Source organism: Diprion similis, chromosome 3, assembly GCF_021155765.1.
Source record: "Diprion similis isolate iyDipSimi1 chromosome 3, iyDipSimi1.1, whole genome shotgun sequence".
NCBI lineage: Eukaryota > Metazoa > Arthropoda > Insecta > Hymenoptera > Diprionidae > Diprion > Diprion similis.
The window spans coordinates 579,211-607,199 of NC_060107.1; the positions used below are offsets into that span (position 1 = coordinate 579,211).

Below are 27,989 nucleotides of genomic sequence, written 5' to 3' on the forward strand. Positions count from 1 at the left end.
TTCATATTTATAGCATTTTTTTATTAGACTTTCCATTGTACAATAATAAATAATTAGTAGAATGTTAGGAGTAGATAATGCATATGTATGATGTGTTCTATGATTTCGTAATTTTATGTAAGAACATTTTATGACAAACTAGATATTAAGTAAGTTTCCATGTGAATGAATAAATGATTAAATAAATAGTTTCTTTTTTCTATGACAACTTGACGTTTGGTATTATATATCAATATAATTTAGACTCATGATGAGTTTAAGTTCTTGCCTTGCTTCGAACTAAGATTGGGCTTTGTTTTTGTAAAAAAAAGCCGCACACGTATATTCGTAATCGAGGTTTACGTTGATTGCTATGCTCAATAGGCATATGCTCGTTCGTACAGGATATTTTCGTTCATGTTCTCTCCTTCGATTCCGATTGATTTCAACGTATTTCAAGGGTTTTCAACCCCTACCTCAAAGCGTCCCCAGCAAAGTATATACATGCATATGTTTTACGGATACGTCTCACTTTTTTCAAAATCTTATTTATGCACCTTGTAATTGTATACCGTAATAAATTTACAACCTACATATTATACATATACTTTGCTCTTTGACATTTCCTGATTCGATTTAAGAACGTCACTTACTATTTATTATGAATATCGTTTTTGTCAACGATTCGTTTTACTTTCACCGATCGTGAAAATCATTTTTAGCACCACCTTCACATTTTCATCAGGTACCTTTTTGTTGTGTATATGTGGTATATATATATACATACATACACCCATATATTTTTTGAACCTTTACATCCCCAACGTATCAAATAATTCACGATCTAAAGCTGTTTACCCACATTTCTCATAATACTTAAGAAGATAACGAGTTAGTAAAAAAAACTGCCCGAGTTGCGAGTGATGATTAGGATGAAAAATTTACGTTAAAAAGCGAAACAAGTGTGTATATATATGTATTGATTAAATAACGAACGCCGATGCGGCTTGATGGACTAAGCGAAATTACGTGCCCACAGCTTCTTGTTATTTCTAAAGCCAACTAGCCGGCGACCTTGATGGCCAAATGGTCACCCTATCACCGCTCAATACCGTTTTACAGGTATTCGCAAAAATATTAGCGTGTCTGACACGTCTTGGGGTCGTTTCGTTTTGGGTTGGATTAAGAATTAAGTTTGATCAGTTCTTACTTTTGACGATGAGTTTCGCCGACGTTTCTACTGTTCCAGCAGACGTGGTTGCTCGGCATGAGAAAGTTCCACTGTCTTCTTCATAGGTTGTAGCGATCAGAAGAACAGCGTTGTTACCTTCGTGTATCATCTACAACAATGAAACAAAAAATATACTATAACATCATCTCAGTCAAAATTTGCACCAATTCCTCCGCACGGCATCTCACAGCTAAATTGATGAACAAAATAGATACATGAATTTGGAGTGATGTTGTTTTTTGGATTGATCCACCTTTCACTGATCTCGCGGTAACCCTCAGCGTCTCAATCGCCCTAGCAATCGATATGCCAAACGATGTGTCAATTAGTACTCGTAGGTGAATTAAACTCACTTGAAAGTCGGGGGATTGCGGGATCAAAGCACCCTCACGGTACCACTGAATTGTTGGCTTCAATTTGGGTGGTGAGACTTGAGTCTTGAACTGGGCCGGTTGACCTTCCATGACGATCTGGTCCTTCAGGGGCGTTAGCTTGGGAAGTACATCCGTACTGTCGGGAGCTGGAAGAAAGTTAGCGATAAGTCGATTACTCCTGATGAACATATTTACTTGGTCGATAAATGAATATTGTCTCGTATGTCGTTCTTACCGAGGACTCTTAGATTGGCTGATGTGGTAACATCGCCAGCTGGGTTTTTCGCAATGCACTTGTAGACTCCCTCGTCTTCAGGGAATGCTTCCGAGATCCTAAGGGTGCAAACATCGCCGTCTTTCTGCATTTGGAAGTACTTGGAGGGTTTGATTACCTGTAAGAAGCGTTTCAAGAATATTTTTTTCAGAATTAGTGAACATCTTAGCTCCAGACAAGAATTGGTAAAAAAAATAACATATGAATAACGAAACGAAACAATCACGTAGTTTTTACTATTTATATTCACCTTATCTCCCTTCTTCCATTGGACAGTTGGCGTTGGTTTTCCGGAGATTCTGCACTTGAAGGCAACGGCCGTTCCTTCCTTGATTGTCTGGTCCTTTAGCGGTTCGGCAACAAAAGGTGCTTTTTCAGCTCCAGGTGTGCTGGGCTTTGAAACTTTCGTTGGCGAGGACGGTGACTGGATAGTGCATTCCGCATCGCAGCGAGCTTCGCCAGCCCTGTTGATGGCGACGCATTCGTACTTGGCAGTATCTTCAGGGACAGTCTCCAGGATCAGTAGAGTATACACGTTGTCTTCCTCCAAAGTCTTGTAACGAATGTCTGCGGTGACCTTCTTGCCATTCTGAAACAGGTAATATTTTCACGGTATCGTCAGTTTCACACCCTCAAAAATGGCACGAGGCTTAATCGTTACAAGATTCGGACTTACCTTCAACCAGTAAACATCGAGCGGTTTGGTGCCCGATATCTTGGCGTCGAATCTTGCCAGCTGACCACTGGGAACCGTCGTATTCTGAATAGTGGACAGAAAACTGGGAGGTATGACTCCTCCTCTTCCAGGTTGCCTCCTGCGCTCCTCAACTACGAGGTTTGCGCTACACTTGGCTTTCCCGCCACGGTTCTCGGCTATCACTGAAAAGACTCCAGAGTCTTCCATGAAGACTTGTCGCACGATGAGAACAGACTTTGTGCTGAACGTGTATATCTGAAGGTCGGAGGAGTTTTGGATGGGGAAATCTTCACGGTACCATTTTATCGTCGGAAGTGGATCGCCGTCGAATTCGACTTCGAACCTTGCCTGTTCCTGCTCGAATGCCCTGCACGGTTGGATCTTTTTCGTGAAAACTGGTGGCGTGGCGGGCTTGACTTGGCCCTGTACAATCCGCTCTTGCGTCTTGGCCTTGTGCTCCACCTCGGTGGTTTCGGTAGCAGTTATCTTCCTCGTTATCTCCAGATCACCCTTCACTTCCTTCTGTGTTTGCCGCTGCTTTGCGACGTGAACTTCGCGACCGTGAACCGTTGACTCTGAGGGTTCAGGTGGATGCCTGCCGTCGACTCTCTGAGAGTCTATATCAACCTGGGTGACGAACTGACCTTTGAGCTGCTTGGGTGGTGGTTGAGTCGGTTCTTGTGGTTGAGCTTGCCTGGAGGTCAAAAGGCGAGCGTTATGTGCCTGAAACGCGTGTTTAGTGCATGCAGATCACGACGAATATCAGTACTTACAAGTTTTCCTGGTACTTTTGGGCCATTCCCTTGGCCACGGAGTTCTCAACCAGTTTCTCTCCGGGAATGGCGAATTGATGGCTGCTCTCCCTTAGTCTCGTTTCCTTCAGCACTTGCTCTTCCTCGAGGTTCATTAACTTGTTGTAGTAATCTTCGTTCTTCTTCGTCTTGACGGATTTTTGCCATTCGGTTTCTGGCTCTTTGTAAACTTTCTGAGTGAGGTGGTCAGTGGCGATATCAACGCCCTGCGACACGGTCTGGTGTCGCTCGTCAAAGACGCGTTCCAGCTCAGTATTTTGACGGTCAGTCTGGTACTGGCTCAACCCGAAATCGTACCACGCTGGGAAAAATACATGTTAGCCACACTCTGCCTAATGATATAGGCTTTGTCAGACATCCTGCAGACTTGACTTCAGTAATTCATCAATGCATGCCCAGCAACATTCCGCGATGCAATATAAACGATAAAAATTATACACGGGTGGTACGACACGGTATTTCATTCGGAATCAAAATTATACAAACATTTACCCCGATTGGGAAAGCTTTTTTTTGAAAGGTTTCAAAACATTTAAAATTTAGGAGATAGTTTTGATTGCGGATTACCACATACCTATAATTGAATTTTTCATCTCATTTCAATTTATAGTGAGCTCAAACAGTTTTGAGGCTCATGTACACTCTCACAATCGGCAATCGAGGTGGCGAGAGTCGTCGGGTTATGCGACCAACGATATATCCAGCAACGAATGAGAGGTGAGGCGAGGCTTTGGACAAGGCGATGGATGTGTTGGATAGTATCGAAACATGAGGAGCGTAGCAGAACAGAAAAATAATGGCAAGACAAAAACTACAAACAGTAAACTTATATAAAATTGACAGAAATAACAGTAATTAACAAAAAAAAAAAACTACAATAAATTGCCGAACAACTTTTATAGCCATACCTTACGATCCCACAGAGATTTTTCGTGGAAGATATAATCACCGTAAGCCAAAATTTCTTTTCGCAAGTTTCTGTCGTCGCTTTCCAAATCACGCTATCGGGTGGTGGTCGTCCATTTGCAGAAGCAGTAAAAGTGGTTGGGAATTGGGAAAAGGAGCTTCTTGTTGATTACGAGGAATCGGAATCATCGGAGATGATTAGAGTAGGTGTGATGAACTGTTCGAGTACCTTTTTTGCTCAAACTGAATCGATGTGTCGTGCTGATATATACAGGGTGCTTGCATTTTTTTATGTGTGATGTTGAATGAAATATCTTCGTGATCGCGATAAAAACATATCATGTTTCGTTTTTCAAGCGATTCACCCTGTGTGAATTCGTGATTAATCGCGTTGATGACTCTAATTACGTGAATGTTTGTCTTGGACGTGCTTTGTTGTATGTGACTGCATTTGTGTGCGTATAAACTGATTTTCTTTTTTCATTACTAACTATAATAGCTGCAATGACGCGATTCGGAAGGTACATAAATCTTTTCCCCAGCCAACAGAGCTTTTGGGTGAGCCAATAATTTCTCTACAACTTTTTTTTCCGCGGTAATTCATCTGGCAAATATTTCTTCCCCATCCGAATCGCGCGTCAATTGCTGGAACGTGAAAATTCCTAGCCTTAACAAAAGCTCATGATACTTACGTCGCGGTGAATTTTTGAGTACTCCACGGTAATCGTCGGTACGTGGCTTGACAGTCAGAGTTGTTTCAGTTCGTGTTTCTCCAACGGAGTTGCGCGCTATCACTTCAACCTTACCGTGATCGTATTGCCTTGTCTTGGGTATGTCCAAATGGTACATTCCGTCGTATGTCAGCTTGTAACGAGTGCCCTGTTGGTGCATGTTCAATTTGCGCATTACATGGTTACCAATTACCTTCTGATTCGTGCAAAAAAATTTGAAGGGCTTAAGAAATGACACTCACGTTGAAGATGGTGTTTCCGTTAACCAACCACATTACTCGAGGTCTTGGATGACCAGTTACGCGACAGCAGAATCGGGCCCAATCACTTTCCTCAACTGTTGCGGGTTCCGGCTTACTTACGAACGCTGGTGGGGCTCGAGGCTTTTCATCTTCACCTTCTTCCTCTGGAACACTATGTCAGAAAATAGATATAAGTTGACCTGACGTGAATTTGAATAAAATGGTACAAAGTTAATTTGTGTGGACTCTGAATGATACTTACACTTGCCAAGCAGCTTCCATCTCTCTAATTTTCTCGATACTCTTCATTCCCTTCGGAAGTTGGGACTCGTATATGATGCCAGGTTTTCCAGCGGTCTTGATGACAGCTCTTGTTTCATCCATACCGTATAAATTGGTTGCTCTGCATAAGTATTCACCACTGTCCTCCGGGTAAACCCACCCGAAGTTCATGGCAACGTAACCGAAATCGTAGATCGGAGTAAACCTGTTCTTGTGCGGTAAAGCTTTTCCGTTGAAGAACCATTCGACCTTCATGTTAGGGTCGCCAACCGGTGCCAACTGGCATTCAAATTTAGTGCTGTTCATTTCGATTAACTCAGTTTGATTTTGGATTTGAGTAACGAAGCGCGGTGGCTGTTTCTTATCAGCGTCATAAAGGTCGTCTTCGGTCAAATGAACTTCCGAGGTGTACTTTTTGATTGTCGCTTCCATTTGCATCAAAGCTTCAGACTTCTTCATGCCCTTTGGTACTTGATTTTGAAGAATAATGCTTGGCAGTTCTACGATAAGAAAAAAAAAAAAAATAAAGTGGTTACTCATAAAAAGAGAAAAACTTACCAGAAGTATAACCCTAATTGATGAGAAAAAATTGTAAAACTCACTCTTGCAAGAAACTGATGCCCGGGTTGTGTCTTCTCCCAAGTCATTGATCGCTTTGCAGACGTATTCACCGGAATCTTCAGGATAAACGTACAAGACATCCATGGATACGAAGCCCATATCGTAAGTCGTTCTATATCTGTGTCCAGCCGGAATGAGCTTTCCATTCCTGTACCACTCGATTCGTAGATTCGGATCATCTCTCGGCTCAACGCGACACTCAAACCTGACTGGTTCAGATTCATCAACCGTTGCAGACTGGATCTGCGTAATGAACTTTGGCGGTTGACGAGGCGCATCTGCTGCAGGAGCAACGCTGACTGGTCCGCGTTCCAACTCTTTCAGTTTCTCTGCGCTCATACCGGATGGCAATTGCGAATCGTAATCGATAGTTTTCTTGGCTATGTTAATAAAACAAGACGTGTCAATATGTTTATCTTGGAGAGAAGGTAAACAAAAGGATAAGTAATATCATGTTGAAACACTTACACTTGCAGATTATGGATGCCTTGGTGGTTGCTGATCCCCACTTATTGGTAGCCCTGCAAACGTATTCACCTGAATCTCTAGCATAAGTGTAGGATAAGTCCAGAGATATGAAGCCAAAATCGTTGATCATGTGAACGCGGGATCCTGTGGCGAATGGTCTGCCATTGTGGAACCAATCAATGCGCATGGTAGAATCTCCAACCGGTTCAACGCGGCAGTCGAAGTGGCTTGGTGCAGCTTCTTCGACTTGAATGTCCTTCAGCTCGACCGTGAATCTCGGTGGATTTGGTTTTTCGTCTTCTGATAAAATTTCTTCTTCTTTGTGCAAAGATTCCTCTAGCCTTTGAATGCTTTCGGTGCCGCTCTTGAAGTTTGTTGGCAGCTGAGGCTCCAGAATGATTCCTTGACGGCCTCGAACTTGGAGCTTGCAGGACACGGTTGCTTCGCCATGACGATTTGTGGCTTTGCAGGTGTATAAGCCAGAGTCACGCTGGTAGCAGTTAGCAACTTCGAGAATAACAAATCCGAAGTCGTGAATGGTCTTGACTCTGGATCCCGCTAGAAGCGCCTTTCCATTGTGATACCATTCAACGCGCATGCTCGAATCGTTGACCGGCTGGAGTCTGCACTCGAAATGAGCCAGAGAGTTTTCTCCCAATGTCAAATCTGATGGTGTCGTGATGAACTCTGGTGGTTTACCAGTGTCATCGTCAGGGCTCGGCATTCCCGGCTCGTTGCCGAGACCTTCGAGTTCTGCGATCTTATCGATTGTTCCTTCCATGCCCTTGGGCAATTGTGACTCCAATATAATGTTGCGTTTGCCTGTGCATTTCAACGTGCAAGTTGTAACTGCTTCACCATAGTCGTTGGTTGCACGGCAACTGTACTCTCCGGTATCTTCGGGGTAGATAGGTGATATCTCTAGAATTACGAAACCAAAATCGCAGAACGTGCGGAATCGTGATCCCGTACGTAGGGGTTTTCCGTTCCAGAACCATTCGACCTGAAGAAGATTAAAGTGGTTAGCTTAGTCAAGAATCGGTAGAAAGTAAGTGAAAATGAATATACGGGGTACAGGAGTACTGAAAATAACTACCTTTAGTTTTGGATCGTCAGTAGGTGTGATTCGTGCCTCAAAGTGTGCACTTTCCCCTTCCCGAAGACCGTCAACGTTGCTCAGTGGAACGGTAAACACTGGAGCCTTGCCACGTTCTTCCACAGTCTTGTCATCCTTGGTGCGTATCAAAGAATCTTCAAGTGTTTGGATCTTCTCCAGTCCACCTTCCATTCCCTTAGGTAATTGAGAGTCGAGGATAAGGTTAGCCTTAGACAGACATCTCAAGGTGGCCTTGGTGGAATCTTGCCCGTATTTGTTAACGGCTCTGCATTCGTATTCGCCAGAGTTTTCTTCGTAACAGTAGAGAATGTCCAGGATAACGATACCAAAATCGTGGAAAGTTCTGTAGCGATGACCGTGTGGCAGTTTTTTGCCGTTATAGTACCATTCGACGACGAGATCGGGGTCAGTTACCGGCGTAAGTCTAGCTTCGAAGTGAGCGGACTGTCCCTCGACAAGCTTCGTGATGCTCGAAATTTGTGTGATGAATTTTGGTGGCTCTGTAACCGGGGTTGTCGGAGTAGCCGGCTGCTCACCGCCCAAACTCTCGAGTTCGCGAATGCGAGCCAGAGAGTCAGGTTGTAGCGAGTCGAGGTATACGCCACTCCTTCCGAAACATTTTATCGTGGCTTTTGTGTAATCTTCACCGAATTTGTTACTGGCCTTGCAAACGTACTCACCAGTGTCGTGAGACATTACACCAGCAATGTCCATGACCACGAAACCAAAGTCGGACACCATCTTGAATCGGGACGAGTGTCTGAGCGGTTGACCATTGTGGAACCATTCTACCTTCATGTTAGGATCACCAACTGGGATCAGAGTGCATTCAAAGTGCACGGATTGCCCATCCTTGAGTCCTTCAAGAGATTGGATCTGGGTGGTGAACTTAGGCTTTTGTCCCTTCGATTTATCAACACATTCAAGATTGACACTGATTTCAGCTTTGCCCCACTTGTTCGTAGCTCTGCAAGTGTAGGTGCCAGAGTCTTCGATCTTCGTTCCCAGTACTTCAAGAACGACCATACCAAAGGCGTAGACGGTTCTGGTTCTATGACTGGCTTCCAATTGTTTTCCGTTGTAGAACCATTCAACTACCATGGTTTGATCACCAACCGGTGTCAATGATGCCTCGAAATGAGCTATTTCCCCTTCTGACAAGTTGGTCAGGTTTTCGAATTGTGAAGTAAACACTGGCGGGTGACCTTCGTCACTTTCAACAGGAGTGCCATCAGGTTTCTTTAGCGACTCCTCGAGGTCCTGAATAGCTTCAAGTCCCTCCTTGCCCTTAGGGTGCTGTGATCTCTCAATGACATTTTCTTTCGTCGAGCAGTAAATGGTGGTGGAAGTAAAAGCTTCTCCTGCCTTATTGTATGCCTTACAGGTGTAAATTCCAGAATCTCGATCGTAAACGTCAGTAAGGTCAAGTGTCACAAAGCCGAAATCACTCGTCATCTTGAAGCGGGCACCGTGTTCAAGTACTTTACCGTTGAAATACCATTCAATCTTCAGATTAGGATCCTCCTTGGGTTCTACCTGCCCTTCAAGGTGAAGTGGTTCAGATTCTCCAAGTTTGAATTCAGGCTGAAGAGGGACAATCCAAATCGGTTTCGGGAATTCGTGTTCAGGCCCAGAGTCTTGCCGTTGGTATTTGGAGAGGTAGGCATCTTCAGCCTCCTTAACCTTCTCGAGTCCAGCTTCACCCTGAGGATGTTGAGTCTGCAAAAAGATGTTTTGCTTGCTGGTGCATTTAAGGGTTCCAGTGGTTTGTGCAGTTCCTTTGGAGTTTGTAGCCTTGACGGTATAAAGGCCAGAGTCTTCCTCATAGGCGTGATTGAGGTCAAGTGCCACGTAGCCAAAGTCATACGTTGACTTGAATCTGGCACCAGTTGGAAGAGGCTTACCATTGACGAACCACTCGATTTTCATCGTCGGGTCTTTAGAGGGCTCCACATTACACTCGAAGTGAACATTGTCTCCTTCTTTACACTCCACGTTGTTCAAGTGCGTGATGAACACGGGTTCTTCATAAGTAGCTTCTGGCTGTTCGGTGGAAGAGACAATCGGTTGCTCTAGAGCATCGATCTTGGGTAATGCATCTGGGTGAAGTGTGTCTCCAAGCAGCCAGTGGCGGTCATGGACCTTTAAGGTGCAGGTGGACACAGCCTCACCAAGTAAATTCGTTGCTTTGCAAGTGTATATGGCAGAGTCATCGTCGCGAACTCCATTGATTGAGAGACTGACGAGACCGAAGTCGAAGGTGCTACGCAGGCGAGTTCCGGTCTGAAGCGGTACACCGTTTTTGAACCATTCAACACGGAGGTTTGGATCAGCTCTGGGTTCCACTTGAGCTTCCAAATAGACATGTTGACCCTCGGTAAGTTTGTCGTGGCTCTTCAAGTGCGTGGTAAAGACTGGCGCTTGTTGTGGTGTAGTGTCAATGAACATTTCTGGAACCTTGTTCATCTCAGCTTCCTTCAATTGAATCTTTTGCCAAGCTTCGGGTTGCAGCGAGTCACCCACGATGTTTGAACGGGATTTGACCTTCAAGGATATAGAAGACACTGCCTCACCGGATTTGTTGATCGCCTTGCAGGTGTAAAGTCCTGAGTCCTCGGATATTACTTTCAGAATATCCAACGTCACGAAACCAAAGTCATGAGTAACGTGGAAGCGAGATCCTGTAAAAAAAAATAGAGAATGTAGAATAAATTCACGACGATGAATTCGATCCGTACAACTGGAAAACCCTAGGACCACCATACAATAACCAAGGCTAATAGCAAATATATAAAGAACCAAAGTTGACATCTACAGAACTACGAAATAATTTTTTTTCCACGCATCGAACAGCAATTCCCTGTAAAAAATAGGGTGCGCAATACAAAGGGGTTCTTAGGTTTCTGTACTTATTCTTTACATTGTTTAACAATCCTTACTGAACCCCTCAGTATACGTGCAAATGCGAGTCAGAAGTTAAATGCAATACTATTCCCACCACCATTGCGACGTACGTTATGCGATTATGTACCTGGTGGTTGTGTATTAACAAAATATCCGAATTCATCTGAAACGAAGCAATATAAAATACACAGTTAGGCTCACACAAAAAACAAACATCAGTTACGTTGAATCACTTTTAAGCATAAGATCATATTCAAAATTTTGCGTACCCATTTTTAATTCAACGCCGTTCACGAACCACTCGAATCTCAAGCTTGGATCTCCAACTGGGACAACCCTGCACTCATAGTGAGCCACTTGACCTTCCCAAAGCTCGGAAGGACCAGTCAGAAGCTGTGTGAAAATGGGCTTGTCGAATACTCTATCCGGTTCTTCGGGGCGACTTGGGCCCTTGTCAGCTTCAAGCTGCGCGATTCTTTGCTGAGCCTCTGGATGTTGTGTCTCAAGCTGAATGTTGGCCTTAGCTGTCGAAAATGAAGGTAGACGAACAGATATTTACAAAACTGATTCGTAGTCATAGTCAACACTTTTTAAAATCGGAGTACGTACTTTTGATTCTCATTGAAGCGGTGGTTACAGCTTCGCCCAGTGGGTTGGAGGCTCTACACATATAGACACCTTCGTCTTCATCGCGAATATGCGAGATATCGAGTGATACGTATCCAAAGTCGTGTACTTTCGTGATGCGAGAGCCTGTAAAAAAATCAGTCAAAATAAAACCATTAGGTATGGAAAAGTTACCTTGGACTTCGTGGTATCCTGCTAAAGTTAAAACTCACTTGTTTCGAGCGGCTTCTCGTTTCTGAACCACTCTACTTTCAGCGTTGGATCTCCAACAGGAATTAACCTGCACTCGAAGTGAGCTGTTTGTCCTTCGGGTATAGCATCAATGTTTTGCAGAGGTTGAGTAAAAACGGGCCGTTGCCTGGTTTGGGGTTCAGGAACATCCGGTCTCTTCCAGGGCTGCTGAGCTTCCAATTCACGGATCTTGTCCATGCCTTCTGGGCGCTGGGAGTCTAAGATAATATTTTCTCTAGGGATAACCTTGAGGCTGATGGACGACACGCATTGTCCAAGATTGTTAATTGCGCGAACAGAGTATTCGCCGGCATCTTCTGGTACCGAGTGGCCGATATCCAGAGCCACATAACCGAAGTCGAATGTGATGTGGAACCGCGCAGCAGATGGCAAGGGCTTTCCGTTGTGGAAGAACTCGATACGGAGATTGGGATCATGCAGAGGTTCAACCTGGCACTCAAAGTGTGCTGTTTGGCCTTCGTATACTTCAGTGGTTCCCTAAAAGCCAAAGTGACAAAATGAATGAAATTAGAAAACTAATTCGTCTCACTTCATACAGTAGTTATGAGTAAAGTTTTATCAATATTGCACAGTGCCGTAAATTCATAAAACTCTGAATTAAAAAAGTACTTACCCTAAGCTCAGAGATGAACCGTGGTGGACTGACTGCGGGTTCTTCAACCTCCAAACGAGCAGGACGGCCTTGAGATTCAAGTTCTCGAATTTTTTCAAGCCCATCGGGATGCTGGCTATCAAACAAAATGCTGCGGCGTGCTGAAAATAATATCAAAATATTTGTCAATTCTCTGAAAAAATGGAGCGTGATCTTTACTGTAAACTGTAATAAATAGTAGGGAGCCGACGATCTGTTGATCTTCAGCACTGAGCTTTGAATCAAGTTCAACATTTTCAAGGTTTACGATTCGGTCATCAAAATAACTCTGTAGGTGCTCTGGGCTACCTGTATCGAGAAGACCTTTTTAGATTCAATTTTAAGATTCGGAAGTTTTCATACGAGTCTTCGGCATCAAACTGAGAGTATCGTCGTTTACTATTATGATTTGAACTTGACTTCGCATGACTAAGACGGTCACTGTTCCGAAGCAATGTGGTTGAATATAAGTAGGACTTGACTACATGGTAGTTTGGAGATACGAGGAACAGTTTTTTTTTTTTTTTGAAAATCGGATAGCGACACAAAACCGAACGCACGTAGAGGTACACAGTGGCAGTAAAAGATAGGATGTTTAAATTTAATAGGCAATGATGATACTTACAGGCAACCTTGATGGTACAAGTATTGACTGCCTCGCCTGCAAGATTGGTGGCCTTGCACATGTAGGTACCAGAATCTTCAGAATAAGTGTAGAGAATGTCAAGAGCCACGTAGCCGAAGTCGTGAGTCGTACGGAATCTGTGGCCCGTTTTGATTGCCACACCGTTTACGAACCTATAAAAAAAAGCCTTAATACTTCTGGCCAAGTAACAATTTTTACCTTCAGAAAATAAGTTTGAATGCTTACCATTCTATCTTTAAATTTGGGTCGTTGATGGGCTCGACGCGACATTCAAGATGGGCATGTTCACCTTCCTTGAGGTGATCCAGGTTGTTTAGTGGCGTTATAAACACGGGCTTCTGGTGTACAACTTCCTTCTCCGCGACTTGTTTTACCTCCACGGTCTCCAATTCTCGAATCTTTTGCAAACGTTGAGCATCCAGAGTATCGAGGAAAAGGCCTTGCTTTGCTGTTGGTAAGATGATTTTTTTTTTTTTAATTGCTTTATGGGTGTCACATATTAATTTTGACAAATGGTAAGCATCAAGTTCATGCTGTAATTCAAATATACATATCGAGCTTGCTCCGGTAATTTTTGCTATCTTATGGAACTGTTGCTTTCTTCCCTAGTGACAGAGACTCGAGTTTACGGAACTGTTCAGGAGAAATGAGTATTCTACTTACAGTCGACGGATATCACACAGGTCGTCACCGCTTCTCCGACAGCATTCCTAGCCTTGCACATGTAGGTGCCAGAGTCCTCTGGGTAAGCGTACAAGATGTCCAAGGCGACAAATCCAAAGTCGTAGGTAGTCTTGAATTTGTGACCCTGTGGAATTGGTCGACCATCCCTGAACCATTCGACCACCATCGTAGGGTCGTTTACTGGTGTAAGTGTAGCTTCCAAATGAGCGTTCTTTCCCTCGGGAAGATGCTCTATGTTCTTCAAGGGCCGTCCGAACTTGGGCCTTTCGGCAATAACCGTATCTTCGGCAGCGACACGCTTGTAGCGTGAATCATCTTCAAGGTACTGAATCTTTTGCAATGCCCCTTCATGTTGAGTATCGCTGATGATGGAAGCACGAGCTGCAAAAGGCGCGAAATATACAAATTAGCTGCAATTCTTCTTCCGCAAAGAAATGACGGTCCGCCAAACCACCATCACGAAAATACTTACATTTAACGTTGAGATTGATGGAGCTCTCGGCTGAGCCAAGCTTGTTAGTGGCCCTGCAGGTGTAGGTGCCAGAGTCTTCGGCATAAACGCTCAGTACATCCAGAGCAGCGAAGCCAAAGTCGCAAGCTGTTCTGTACCTATGTCCGGTGGACAAAGGCTTACCATTGTGGAACCACTCGACCTTCATGTTCGGGTCAGGGTAAGGTTCAATGCGACATTCGTAGTGTGCACTTTGGCCTTCGACCAGGTTTGTGGGTCCATTGAGCTGCACAGTAAAGGAAGGTTTATCCTTGACAAGAATTTCTTCTTCTTCACGGCGCTGGTACTTGCTGGTGTCCTCCAGAGCTTGAAGTTTGGTCAAGGCACTTTCGTGTTGTGACTCGAACTGAAGGGCTGCCTTAGCTGTTCAAGCAAAATAGAATTGCACATGTTTTATAAACATGAAAATCTTTTGCTTCCGAATGCAAGGGAAATCTGATTACTGATTTATACAATGGTACGTATTGTCGATACTTACATTGAACAAACATTGTAGCTGATGTTACTGCTTCGCCGAGATCATTTACTGCACGGCAAGTATATGACCCAGAGTCTTCAGGGTTGACGTATTTCATGTTTAGCGCAACGTATCCGAAGTCATGCATGGTAGTTACTCGATTGGCTGAAAATTATAAAAATGTTCACAGTCATAACCTGCGCCACTCGAACCGTTTCGCTGTCAGTAGATAGAAAAGAAAGAAATGCATGACATAATATTAAGTTACTCACAGGCAGAAATCGGTACACCATTTCGCAACCACTCGACCTTGAGTCTGGGGTCACCAACAGGAATTACCCGTGCTTCAAAGTGTGCCGCCTGATTTTCGGCAACACGAAGATCCTTGATAGGCATGGTGAAAACGGGTGCCTGAGAAACGGTCTCCTCCTGTACACTCTTGCGCTGGTAACGCGAAGAATCCTCCAGATGTTGAAGTCGTTGAAGAGCTTCTTCGTGCTGAGATTCCATGTATATCGATTTCTTGGCTGTACGAGAAAAATTGCATGTTAATTCACCGAGTATGTTAAGATAATCTTACAATTAATATTCTATTTTGCTCACAGTGCACAACTGCGGTCGCTGAGGTGATGGCTTCTCCGATGGCATTGCGAGCCCGACAAGTGTAACTTCCGGAATCCTCCGGGTAAGCGTACATGATGTCCAATGCGACAAATCCGAAGTTATTAGTTTCGATAAATCTGGAGCCAGCTTTGACTGGTTTGTGGTTGTGGAACCACTCGACTTTCATTGTTGGGTCGGAAACTGGAATGAGGCGACATTCGAAGTGGGCCCTCTGACCTTCTTTAATCTCAACGTTCTTCAGAGAAGTAGTGAATATTGGTGCCTGCGTTGTGGTTTCTTCGACCACTTCTTGTCTTTGGTACTTCGACTTATCCTCGAGGTAGTTAATCTGTTCGAGGCCGACTTCGTTCTGCGTGTCTGTTAGGATTTGTGCAGTTGACCGACAGCTCAGAGTGCATACTGCCTCGTCACTTCCAACTAGATTCACGGCGCGGCAGGTGTATGTACCGGAATCTTCGGCTATCAAGTCAATGACGTCCAGGGCAACGTAGCCGAAGTCGTGAATGGGACGGAATCGGTGTCCTGAAATAACATCAGTTTAGTATTAGAAAGACGGGATAAAATGATCAATGTTGGTTATACATGTATGGCACTAGCGTACCGGATATCTTACCTATAGTTACTGGACGACCATTCTTAAACCACTCCACTTTCAAATTGGAATCGGTAACCGGTTCAAGTTTGCATTCAAAGTGAGCGTGTTGTCCCTCTCGCATATTCTCCTGGTTTTTCGGTTTCGTGATGAACCTGGGTTTGACGTTGACAACTTCGTCAACAAGCTCGTTCCTCTTGTATCTAGACGCGTCTTCAAGGTATTGGATCTTTTCCAGACCTTCCGGATGCTGAGTCTCAAGCATCAAGTCCTTCTTCGCGTGAACACGAACGGAACAGGAAGTTACGGCTTCTCCAAGTTGGTTTCGGGCTTGGCAGGTGTAAACACCAGAGTCTTCGGGATAAACGCCCAAAATATCGAGAGCAACGTAATCGAACTCGTACGAAGGCCTGAAGCGATGCCCAGTGGTCACTGGACGTCCGTTGACGAACCATTCAACCCGCATTGTCGAGTCGCCAACCGGCTGAAGGCGGCACTCCAAGTGTACATTTGTTAGTTCAACAGTTTCGATGTTGTGTAGAGGTCTGCTGAACTGCGGTGCCTGTAGGACTGTAACGTCCTCTTGCTGAGTTCTACGGTACCTTGACGCATCTTCAAGCATCTGAATCTGCTCCAATGATTGCTCGTTTTGGGAATCTGTTACAATATCTGATCTCCCGATTACGCGAACACACGCCGAGGTATGGGCTGTGCCCAGATGGTTTGAGGCTCGGACCGTGTATTCGCCAGAGTCTAAGGCCGTCGTGTGTACGATATCAAGAGCAACGAAGCCAAAGTCATAGTATGTTCGGAATCTGGAGCCGACGGTTACTGGGCGTCCATTTTGGAACCATTCAACACGCATTGTGGGATCTCCCATGGGTTCCAGACGACATTCTAAATGAATATTTTTACCCTCGCTGACGGGTTTTGGGTCAGACAATGGCTGGACAAAAATAGGCTTCGACTTTGAGATTTCTTCAATGTGGTACTGAGGCTCTACGAACTTTGATCCCTCGAGACGCTGAGTCTTTTCGTAAGTGCCGTGATGCATGCTGCTGGTGTCGATGCTTGAACGAGCTGTAAAATAATAACAAATGATTGTTATCAAATCAACCTGAGCAATCGTGACAGACAGTTGATAAGAATCAATTGACGGTGACACTCACTCTCTACTATCATAGTTGCTGATAACTGCGCCTCTCCAAGAGCATTCCTTGCTACAACCGTATAAGTGCCAGCATCCTCGGCACGTACTTGAAGAATATCAATGGCAACATATCCAAAATCGTGATAGGTTTGAATTCTGTTGGCAGCGGTGATGGCTTTGCCATTGTGGTACCACTCGATTTTCATTGTGAGGTCACTCTGAGGTTCAACGCGTGCTTCGAAGTGGGCGCGTTGACCTTCAACGATCTTGTTAGTTCCTTTCAGCGGTCCCAGGAAACGAGGAGCTTGTGTAACCTGAGTCTCTTCTTGTACCTATGATCATGATATATGAGTTAATAATTGAAGGAGATTCTTTGCTCTCGGACTTTAAGGACACGCTATTTCTTATTATCGTCCTGGGTCCTCACCTGACGAGAATAGCGACTCGAATCTTCGAGTGATTGAATTTTTTGCAGTCCGCCGGGGTGCTGACTGTCGTATATCACGTCATTCTTGCTGATAACGCTCAGCTGTGCTGTAGTTCGTGCTTCACCTGCTGCGTTGTATGCCCGGCAGGTGTAGACGCCAACATCATGAATTGTTACATATTTGATGGTCAGTGCTACGTAACCGAAGTTGAAGAAGGTTGTGATTCGTGAACCTGGGAAAATGGGAAAAAAGACACCAGTGAATGATATTGTTTCTTGACTCGTACCGGAGTGTGCATCGATTCCTTGACTTACTAGCTTCTACTGGACGTCCATCCTTGAGCCATTCGACGCGTAGCGTAGAATCGCCGACTGGCTCGAGGCGGGCCTCGAAATGGGCGAACCCGCCCTCCCGGACACTGTTCTGGTCCTTAATGGGCGTCTTAAATTCCGGTGGGGTAATACGTTCAGGTTGCTCCTGAGTGTATTTCTGGTGCATCGCTTGCTGGTAAGCTTCCAATTCTTCAGCAGCCTCGATGTACTTCTGCTGCTCGGGAATGCCGAGGTCAGAAGTAACGCTAGTGCGTGCTGAATCAAAAACGAACTCATCAATCAAATATCCTGCAATTCAACATAGTCGAGCAAGTGGAAGACAATTAAGTTACCAAAGACATGGAGAGATGCTGTGCTGATGGCCTCTCCCAAGCGGTTCACAGCTCTGACTGTGTAAGAACCGGCATCTTCAACTCGTAGGTGCATAATATTAAGTGAGACGTAACCGAAGTTGAAGATGGTTGTGATTCTTGAGCCTGGAAGATGGGTGAATTTGATAATTCATCAGAGATTCAATCATGTGGCAAAAAATAAGATAAACAGTAGCCCAAAGGACACATACTGGCTGTGATCGGTTTTCCATCCTTGTACCACTCCACTTTCATAGTTGGATCGCTGACGGGTGTCAGCTGAGCTTCAAAGTGGGCATTTCGGCCCTCCTGAAGTTCGCCAAGTTCGTGGAGTGGACGGATGAATACCGGCCGCTGTGAAGAGGTTTCCTCAAAGCTCTCCTGCCTTTGATATCTGCTGTAATCTTCTAGCTGCTGAATGTACTGGAGGCTATCCGGATGTTGACTGGTCTGTTCAATCGTTGCACGAGCTGGAAATATTCCATTGAAATCATCAATTAACGAGGAAAAATGACTGACTTTTCCGCTGCACTTTTAATACCGATGATACTAACCGGTGACACTGAGGGTCGCGCGAGACTCGGCAACGCCTGTCGAACTAATCACACGGCAAAAGTATTCGCCGGCATCGTTCAACACAATGCTGATAACATCCAGGGCGATGAAGCCAAATCGAAAGATTGAGTTTGCTCGAGAGCCTGTAAGAGGAAATAAAATGAGTCTGCCGATTTACTGACAACTAATGAATGCTGCATACTATTGAAACCTGGTAGTAATTACTTACTTGCGTCCAAAGCTCTTCCGTTGACATACCATTCGACCCTCATTGTGGGGTCGCCCACCGGTTCGATCCTGGCCTCGAAGTGCTGCCGCCCACCTTCGATCTGATGGGCGTCACGGAGCGGGATGATAAACTGTGGAGGTGGATAAATTCTGTCCTCCTCCTGGCTCGGCAAATGTGGCTTCGCACGCTCCACGTGCCTCAAATAGATTACTTCAGGGCCAGGTGCAGGTCTGCAGTAATAGGAAAGATAAGCATGTTAGATGAATGGTGCAGGTCAGGTGTTGGTGTATCTGTGTCCTTGAACTTTTTGCAGAGATGATCGTCCACCGGAAAATAAGTAGAACTTACTCTGGTTCGATGACTTTCGTCGGTCGTGGTAAGTTCAGGCGTCTTGGTTCGGGGACGGCTCCTTTCGGTGTTTCGACGAAAAGACGGGCTCGGGTGGCAGTGGAGCCGGCCACGTTTTGCGCGGTACACTGGTACCACGCAGCATCCGATGCTCTCGCGAATGGAATATCCAACGTCGAGGCTCCACTGCCGTCCGTCGATATGCGCACTTCAGGGCCGGGCGCAATCGGCACACCATCCTGTAGAGATGGTCGGATGAATAAAATGAAGATGAAGCCGAGCTTCGATTTCCGAAGAATTTACACCGAGTGTCTTACCTTCTGCCAAGTAATTCGGGGTACCGGAGTGCCAACTGCTCTAGCGCTGAAAACGACGGGCTCTCCTTCCTTGACGTTCATCGTTGTAAAGCGCTCTACGAATTTCGGGGCTATGACTTGCTCCTTTTCGATCACGTTCAGATTGCACTGGAACGAAGTTTCTCCGGCCTTGTTTCTCGCTACGCATGTCACAATGCCCGTGTCAGCTCGGCTTACGTTCGTTATCATCAGCGAATTGTTGCCGGATTCGTTTACGAGGATTTTGTGAGTCGCGTCGTTTGCTACTTGGAAGCCATTTATGTACCAGCTTACTTCTGGGTATGGGCGGCCGGTTACGCGACAATCAAACCTGGGTAACAAGTGATGAGTTAATCTGGAGTAAACAAGGAGTTACATTGAACATCGGATAACAAATTAGCTAACAAATTACCGTGTCATTTTTCCCTCGGTAACATCGCGGTCGGCACATGTGCGAACAAAATTTGGTGGCAGGACTTTTCCAGCCTCTGTAGTCTCGGAGCTTTCGACATGAGTACTTTTCAGCGTGTCTTTCTGCTGGTGCTGAGTGTAAGCTTGGTCGACTTGATCGTTTGCCTCAATCGCGAGATACGCCGAGCTTACTGTACATCCCTGGGGATTTTCAGCAAGCACAGTATAGTGACCACCGTCATCTGAGCGCGCTCCTCGAATCTTCAGAGAAGCCTGTTGATTCGAATGGGTAATTTCCACGTGCTGCGAATCACGAATCCTTTGCCCGTTCTTAAACCAGGTCAACTGCAAGGAAACAATATTTCGTGGTTAAAAGCGAATTCAAACTTTGACGCCGACATGACTGCTTCTGATTTCTAGGCTGAAATTGAGTTGCATTTTTAGAATTCCTATCATAACGCCACCGACTTACTCTTGGTTTTGGATTCGCGGAGATTTTAGTGGTGAAGACGGCGTCAGAGCCCTCGACGAGCTTCGAGTTTCTCGGCTTTTGATTGATTTGGGGCGGTGCAACCGGTCCCAAAGATCTATCGATGGTGGTCGAAATCTGGGAGTCAGACTCACCGACGTATCGACGAGTTATAGATTCGCGATACTCCGTTTCTCGTAGCAGTCTATACTCGAAGGTGTCAACCTGAATCAGAGCAGAATTACATATTACGCTGCCACAACAATGTATGGAATAGATCAAGCGATGTCAAACCTGACATACTTTGAAATCCTCAATAATTGTCCCATTGGTGTAGCTCTGTTTTTCGATCGACTGTTGATAGCTATGTTGCTGGAAGTTTTGACCCCCGGTTCTTTGTTCGCTCGTCTTTAAGGTCTGAGCGTATTCCTTTTGGTAGCCACCCACCTGCTGCTGTGGTGGAGGTCCAAATCCTTCCGGCTGGATGTACACGGAGCAGATGGCTTCACCTGAGATCAAATTATGAATGTAAGAATACAAGGCGGGGTCAACTTGTAACATTCGAACTAACTTCAGACGACAATTACCATATTGGTTCTTTGCACTGCAGGTGTATTCGCCCTCGTTACCAGGTCCGATTTGATTTATCTGGAGAATCACGGTGCCAGTCCTGTCGTCGTAGGACATGTGGATTTTCTGGGACTCGAAGAGAGGTACACCCTTGTGAGTCCAGGACACCGAGGGCTTCGGGTTGCCGCGGACGCGACCCTCGAAGGTGGCGTTTCCACCTTGTGCGAATCGCGCGTTCTTGAAGATCTGCTCGAACACTGGCGGCGATGGATCACCCGGCCTTCCCGTGAACCTGAAATTCCAATGCATCTCTCTTATCCAACGAACACACTCTCCGAAACCCTCTCGGACATCAATTCAAGACTTGTTTTAAACACTTTGGAAAAAGCTTTCATGGTATACTCACGCTGGTATGGTGGGCGTCGACTGCATTACAATTTCTCCTTGTACTGTAAATTGAAACAGCAAATCAGTAATATTCGTGGGTAAATCAATAGTTGTGAATAAAATATTCCTGAATGTATTTTTTTTCTGCTTCAGAAATTGACTCCATACTTTAAAAATGGCCTAAGCCTGAGACATAGAATAATTTCGAAATGACTATGCCACAGTAAAATGCAGGATGTTTTTACATCTTTACTAAATTTTCAGACGTCATTTGGCAAAATATTCGAAATTAAAGTTAGCCACATCTGATACAACGCGTGACAATAAACTGTTGGTTTGTTTATTGGCGTTACTTATACTGGCACTGTTCGCGCGATCGCGTAACTCATGCGACCAATTAACTCGTTAAACCTGAGCCAGAATAACGACTAAAAAGAGGCCACATGCATGCCGTTGATATTCAGGCCTAAAATCCGACTATCGTCGCATTAGGTTGGCGTTTTATCAATTCCACGTACCATCAGCAACGCTGTGGTTGAATGAAGCAGAGATTAAAGAACTCGGAGTTCGTTCTAATAGGAAAAAGAGAATTTTGGAAATTTGGCGAAAAACTGCGAGTTCTAGAGGTGGCTATTCATCTCAGTCATAAAGCTTCTCCAGAAGCAGGCTGATCGTAGGTCGATTTATAAATAAAAAAAAATGATAATATCGGCAAAAAATCTCATCGAAAATACAGCATATTGTTATGATAAATCTCTCTCTCTCTCTCTCTCTCTCTCGCTATAGCTTCTCTTTCTTTCGGCCAGTAGGGTCTCGGGGCGAGGCGTGCGGGGTGGACCCAACCTATTTTTGTACAGCATGGGATCGCGTTACCCGAACCCATTTTAGGAGCAACTATCTTTACACAGTGCGCGGGACGGCCGGCGGAGCGACGCGGCGCGTCGCGACGTCGGAACGCTCGGTATACCACTCGACCAATCGCCTCTTTCGTAAAGTTACGCAAAACCAGTCACTGACCAAAATAACGGCTTCCGAACGAGACTATAGCCGCTGTTATTCAGAAGGAACCGTATATCAGATCGGCGGAATGTGCATCACGTCGTCTTCCGCTCCTTACACAAATCAAAATTGCCGGACCTGAATTATTGTTTACCAGGATGATAAGGAAGCGACTGACCGTCACATCAGATAAAAATAACGCCATTGCTTTGTTCCTGAATTTAAGTATTATTTTTTTAGTCCCATGACACGCCTTGCTGAAAAAGTGTCCAATTATTACAACGGAAACGACCCGGCTTTTTGACAGCTGTTGACCAAAAAGTCACTCCGGCACTTTGACGAAAGACTTTTACGGGCTTTAACCGACGGTTGCAAATAGGGAAAAAGAGGGTACAGGGAAATACTCGTCCCGAAATCCTCTCGAGTTCCCGACCCTTTTTTAACCGAGATGTTGACAAAAAGCTATGCCAAGATTATGGGCGAAATTTGACGGTCCATTTATTTCGCCGTAATCCAAGTCCCATACCCCTAACAGAGATCTATTTAAAGAGACAAGTCTCTGAACCCGTTTCTGCATCACGCGAGGCAACGAGGCAAGCATTGCGAAGTTTTTACATGGCGGGTATCGCAATAAGGCTCGGTACCCGTTCGCCAACTACCATGAAAGTAGTTCGCACTGTCTGCCCACACTCAGGTGTTGGACGACGAAACTCGCAGCGCATTCAGAGTTCAGTCAACATACGGGAAAGTTGTCCGAAAGGCAACAGGTTACCCCAGCTTTCGACCTGACACAATATTTCTTCCCCCCTTATTTTTTCGATGTACTTCGCCGGCGCTTTTCGAAATTTGTGTGCACGCTATAGACTGCTTTCGATATATATGAAAAGCGACTATTAATATCGAAGAACTATGATTTGGACATTTTGGTTTCTAATATTTTTTTGGTATCCTCAGTGTTATAAGGACTGAAGGAGCTTCTTCTTTGGTTACATTTTTTTTATTTGGGATTGTTTCACGTCGGGATAAATGTCAGATTCATTTCGGCAGCTGGAAGACATCTCAAGGGGTAGACTTGACGAGAGTCGCGTGTCTACACGAGCATAAGCAAGACGGGTGCCACCCACCTCCGAAGTTCGTGAAGCGAACCTCCGAGGACTTCAGCAAAGCCTCGAGAAATCTCGAAAGTTTAAATTCTATCTTTAGAGGGCACCGCGTCTTACGAGAGCTCGATCGAAAATAGATCTCTGCGCTGAGGAATTCTGGATTGAAAGACAAACTCGCTGGTGGGAGTTGCGAGAATATGCGTGGAGGTGGTAAAAGGTATTAACCGATTACCACGGAATTCAATGGACAATTTTTCATCCAAGGACACCGGAAGTAAACTTTTTAATCCTTCAACACTTTTTTGCAGTCGATTTTAATTTACTTCTCTTACTATTCACTTAGAAACTCGACGGTCGTTTTGGTGTTAAACGCAAAAAAAAAAAAAAAAATTCCGCCTGATCGCACCTTTCGAACTAGTTTCACGAGTAAAATAGATCTTGCGATTTTCGTTATTTCCGGTTAATTGTGTTTTTTTTTTTTTTTTGTTTCCAAAGAGAGACTGACCTCTCTGTTGACTGGTGACCTGCTGCCTTGTAATCTGCTGCTCGGTCCTGTGCTGGGTATATGATTGTTGCTGCTGTTGTTGAGTAGTCGTAATTTGTTGCTGTTGCTGTGTCTGCCTACCAGGCTGAGTCTGTTGATTAGACTGTTGTCGATTCATCTTGGCTTAGGCACGATCCAAGTCGTTGTGAAATCGATTGTAAAATGAAAAACTAACGATCCTCACAGGTATTTTTCTTTTGATTCAAGTTGGAAAAAAACGATATTCACACACCAACACAAACACCAGTACAATAGTTATCGATCAGTACAATGTGGCAAAAATATAGTCGATTTGTAGCCGGCCGAATTATTTTTCTATCACTCCTCGTTTGTAGACACGGTATAATATATCCGGTTCGCTTAACTCTAATAGGTGACCAACGATTTTTATTTCCTTTTTATCTTCCTTCTGTTTACTACAACTGGTACTTAATAGATAATACGTTTCGTTTGTTTTAATTCGCTATTTGCCTGCCACGGCTTCAGTCGGCAGAAGTCAAGTCATTATCAAAATATCCCCGAGACTCTTTAACCAAGACGTCGGTCGAATGCGAATTGTGAGTGAACCTCCGACGTTTTCGAGTGAAGATCTCGCGAGATCTCGGGGTGGGGGTGAACGGCGTCGCCGCACTCCGACGCTTTCCGTCCGGAGGGGCGTCGTTGCCGATCCTGAGTGGCGGGACAGAAATACGCCATTCCCTTCGCCCCATGATCTCACGAGATATCGCGATATCGTTTCGCGAGATCATTACTTCCGATCGCGATTGTAACTAAGCGGCGAGAAACTATCGTAAAGCTGCATGGTCCGAATGATTTTCATTACTGTTTATTCGATTTTTTTAATTTCTCATCGAATACGAAACTCTCTAGAAAGTTGCAATTGTTTTTGTTTTTCTTTTTTTCTTCTTTTTTTTTTTTTGAGAGAGAGAGAAATTTCTAAACAAATTGAAATCCGAACGAAGCAAAATGCGCCCATGCAACTCAAGCTTGTTTCTTTTCAGGTTATCTCCTGAAAACGATCTGTAAATTTCTCCCGAGATAATCAATGCAGTTTTTTGTTTAAAAAACCGTTTCTCTATTCTCGTTGAAATTCAAAAATCATCTTTACTGTTGGACAAATCGTTACTACCTTGCAGATAACTTCTGCATTAAACAACATCCTGAGACACTTGGAAATGATTTCGGGATCTGTTTTAATTTCCATTTCATTCAAATGAGATTGAAATGATCATTGAAGAGCATCGATATCTGTAATGTCAAAAAATTCGATTATGACTCGTGGACTCGATGTACGGATTCGAGTCAATGCAATGATGTGCCGATGAAGGAATGAAGAGGTCGAGAGTGGCGTTGCGGCAGCTCTTTGATTCCCGAAGCTGACAAAACAATCCACCCTCCGGATTTATGTCAGCCTCTGTGCACGGGCTCATCCTCTTCACCCTTCTTCTTCTTCTTCTTCTTCTCTCTTTCTAATACCGTTTCACTTCCGTTAGCTCGGCCCCTCATATTTATGTCTGCAACTGCAATGTGATTTCCAGCTCTTGAACAGCTGCGCAGCTCACTGTCACCGGTACGCCTGCATATTCCTGACCCTTTGATTCGGCCCTCTCCATTGTCGAGGTTGCGGCTGTGCTTTCGGCTATATTTAACACAGCTTTATAACCACGTCGCACTCTCGGCAACGGAACTCCCTGACCCTTATCCTCCGCAACGTGTTGCTCCATCGCCCTCAATCTTCCGATAACTCCGTACAACTTGAGTGAAAAACAGCTATTTTCTTTTGATTGGCACTATCTTTATCTACGACTATCACTCCGAGTCATGATTATTCTTTTAACGATATACAACCGTGTTTTTCAATAAACACTATCCGACTACTAGAAAGTTACTGATTTTATTTACCAGGCTTCCAGCGAGCAGCCCTTCGTTTCAACTGAACATTGTAAGTCGACTTGAACATCTTCCCGGGACTTGAAGAAGCTGCAGAAGTTTCGAGTTGATCACCGATGGTGAAAAGTTTAGAAATTTTTCTTCGAAAGCAGTGGTCAAACAACTAGCCAAAGCACGCGCTCAGCTGTCATTGGCGACTAAATAAGTTTGACACCGAGGCAGTGTAATCGGCTCGTCGTAATACTTTCGGAGTCATTTTATCGGTCACGATAACGGGAGCAATCAAGATCTGTTGTTTATATCTCTTCCCATAATTGATAAGGCTTAGCCGGGCATCAGTTTCTTCATTGACGGCTAGGCAGCAGCGAAATATAGGCCTAGATCCTAGACCCTATACCTACAGACGCTAGAGCGCTTAATGAGGTTGCAGGTGCCTAGAATTACGCCTGCGCTAATTAGGACCGGATCCAAGCGCATAATACATCGTAATATAGAATATAATCAGGGTTTTACGTTACAGAGTAACACGGAGACGAACCCTAGACTCCATTTCGCAACTAGAATGAGCTCAGCGTTGCGTAATTTAGACATTTGCAGTTTGAGCGTGTGATGTATATACGGATTTGCGCAGCCTTCGCTTCTCTGGAGAACTAAACGTCATATCTATAGTGCGCATTATGTATTTTAGAATGTGACCAACGGAGCTTGTTGAAAATTTTAAGAACCGATCAAGTTGCACTTGATATAATTAGTTTCGATTTCAATCACGTACGTCATTCTGGAATAAGAAAATTAACCCTGTCATGCATACATTTTTCTTTACATACGATTTACTTGAAATTTTGCAGACATCGGCTTTTGGAGTTGCTGATTCCGAGTCCGAACTCGAAATTCAAACATTCAAAATGGCGGATCCAATATGGTGGACAAACAAAAACAAGAATAAGAAATTTAGAAATGGAATGGAAAAGTACAAATTTTGCCCATCTGTTTACATGTGTGATTCTTGCAATAAATAAATAAATGTTTCTTTTATTAGACTTCAAAAAAATTCAGGGACCCACGTGGTCCCAAACCGTGGAACCAAAAATCTCGGGAGGTATTACCAAAAAAGTAGTTTTATAAATAAGAAGCTGGAAAAAAAGGTGGGACTTGAGCGTCCCAGCGTAAATTGAAGGGTCAAGCTTGCCTCTTCAACCTATTTTTGTATACTTTCGATTAGGTTGGCCTAAGTGTTGCAACACATGATGCAAAATTTGCGTAAAAATGTATAAATAAATAATAAATAAATAACGAAGGCACTAGGAGCCCCAATGAAAGGTGAGTCGAAAGGTGACTCAGAGACTCCCGGCATAGGATAGCATAGCATAGCGACTGATCTATTCCTGGTTCAAGGGATCTTCTCAGGGTGGGAAAGAGGAGGATCGCTATACAGACGCAAGCCCACCTACCGGCCGGTATTTCCTGCGGTATGATTCAACTTCACTTTATAACTTGAAACTTTGTAAGAGGTGGTGTATAGGTATCGTTAGATGCGCTGCAGCCATAAACAAAACTGGCGCGCTAAGAGAAAAGCGGGATATTCTATTATTGAAACTGCGATCTTGACGGCAAAAGACGATCCGATCCGATCGACATAATCCAAGATAATAAATCGCCTGCACTTTAGAAATTCACAACCGCCCTTGAATTACCCACCGTTTGTCTCCACTTCGATGTCCGGGTAATCGAGCCTCCGGATTACAGTGTACTTCCTCTTCGTCGAGCCGCCTTGATCCACTTCGTAAGACTCCAGGTTCACATCCGGTCCAAAATCTGCGAATGTTCGGTGCCTATGAACCCTGTGCAAGTGACTCGCACGCTCCTGAGATTGGAGGCCCGGATTTCCGGGGTTCTCGTAATCGGTCGCGTAGCTTTTGAGAAAAAGAAATGTACTCAGATCAATGGATGAGTCAAAGCGTACGTTTATAATCCGCTTTCCTATATCATTCCCTGATTATTTACCTATCCAAGAAGCTTCGAAATTCGGCACAGAAATCTGGCTCGTCTTCCTGATGCTGTTCGGCATCGCCTAGCTGAGAGTCCTGGTCCGAAGGAATTTCCGGTTCTTCCGTAGGCAGGAAGAGGTCCTTCAGAGCGACGTATTTCAGCGTGTTCTCCTTTGATTGTCCCCCGATTTCCTGATCTCTGTAAGTCCCGTAAAAGGGCGACGGCACTCCTGAAATTG

General features: G+C 44.6%; 1 protein-coding gene across 2 annotated transcripts; it reads right to left on the bottom strand.

The window, feature by feature from the left end:
- Positions 1-27,977, bottom strand: LOC124416758 (titin). 2 transcript variants are annotated; one of them, XM_046898066.1, is made up of 40 exons: positions 27,767-27,977; positions 27,461-27,675; positions 21,246-21,288; positions 20,857-21,131; positions 20,573-20,778; positions 20,273-20,494; positions 19,802-20,145; positions 19,372-19,720; positions 19,055-19,293; positions 18,707-18,936; positions 18,477-18,620; positions 18,135-18,392; positions 17,905-18,048; positions 17,555-17,827; positions 17,240-17,472; positions 16,832-17,144; positions 15,684-16,742; positions 15,050-15,592; positions 14,719-14,973; positions 14,468-14,611; positions 13,951-14,352; positions 13,458-13,859; positions 13,020-13,242; positions 12,774-12,946; positions 12,131-12,270; positions 11,478-11,994; positions 11,248-11,391; positions 10,908-11,162; positions 7,714-10,415; positions 6,618-7,620; positions 6,131-6,529; positions 5,509-6,028; positions 5,247-5,418; positions 4,966-5,152; positions 3,329-3,668; positions 2,535-3,249; positions 2,109-2,447; positions 1,820-1,976; positions 1,564-1,730; positions 1-1,319 (listed from the first exon to the last, which is right to left on the bottom strand). In XM_046898066.1, exons 3-40 carry the CDS (start codon positions 21,269-21,271, stop codon positions 1,179-1,181), a joined length of 14,355 nt encoding a protein of 4,784 aa, XP_046754022.1. In that variant the 5' UTR covers positions 21,272-21,288; positions 27,461-27,675; positions 27,767-27,977; the 3' UTR covers positions 1-1,178. The 2 variants fall into 2 exon arrangements, with proteins under 2 accessions (XP_046754022.1, XP_046754021.1); XM_046898065.1 differs by lacking the exons at positions 27,461-27,675; positions 27,767-27,977 and adding an exon at positions 23,834-24,438.
- Positions 27,978-27,989: the final 12 nt, after the last annotated feature.

What these genes read in the sequence shown, in the direction of transcription:
- LOC124416758 (XM_046898065.1), bottom strand. Translation starts at nt 23,990, where the DNA reads ATGAATCGACAACAGTCTAATCAACAGACTCAGCCTGGTAGGCAGACA. An exon ending in CGGAAGAGCTTTGGACGCAA is followed by an intron (nt 18,621 to 18,706) that starts GTAAGTAATTAC and finishes TTCCTCTTACAG; the next exon opens with GCTCTCGAGCAAACTCAATC. An exon ending in AGCTACAATGTTTGTTCAAT is followed by an intron (nt 14,353 to 14,467) that starts GTAAGTATCGAC and finishes TTGCTTGAACAG; the next exon opens with CTAAGGCAGCCCTTCAGTTC.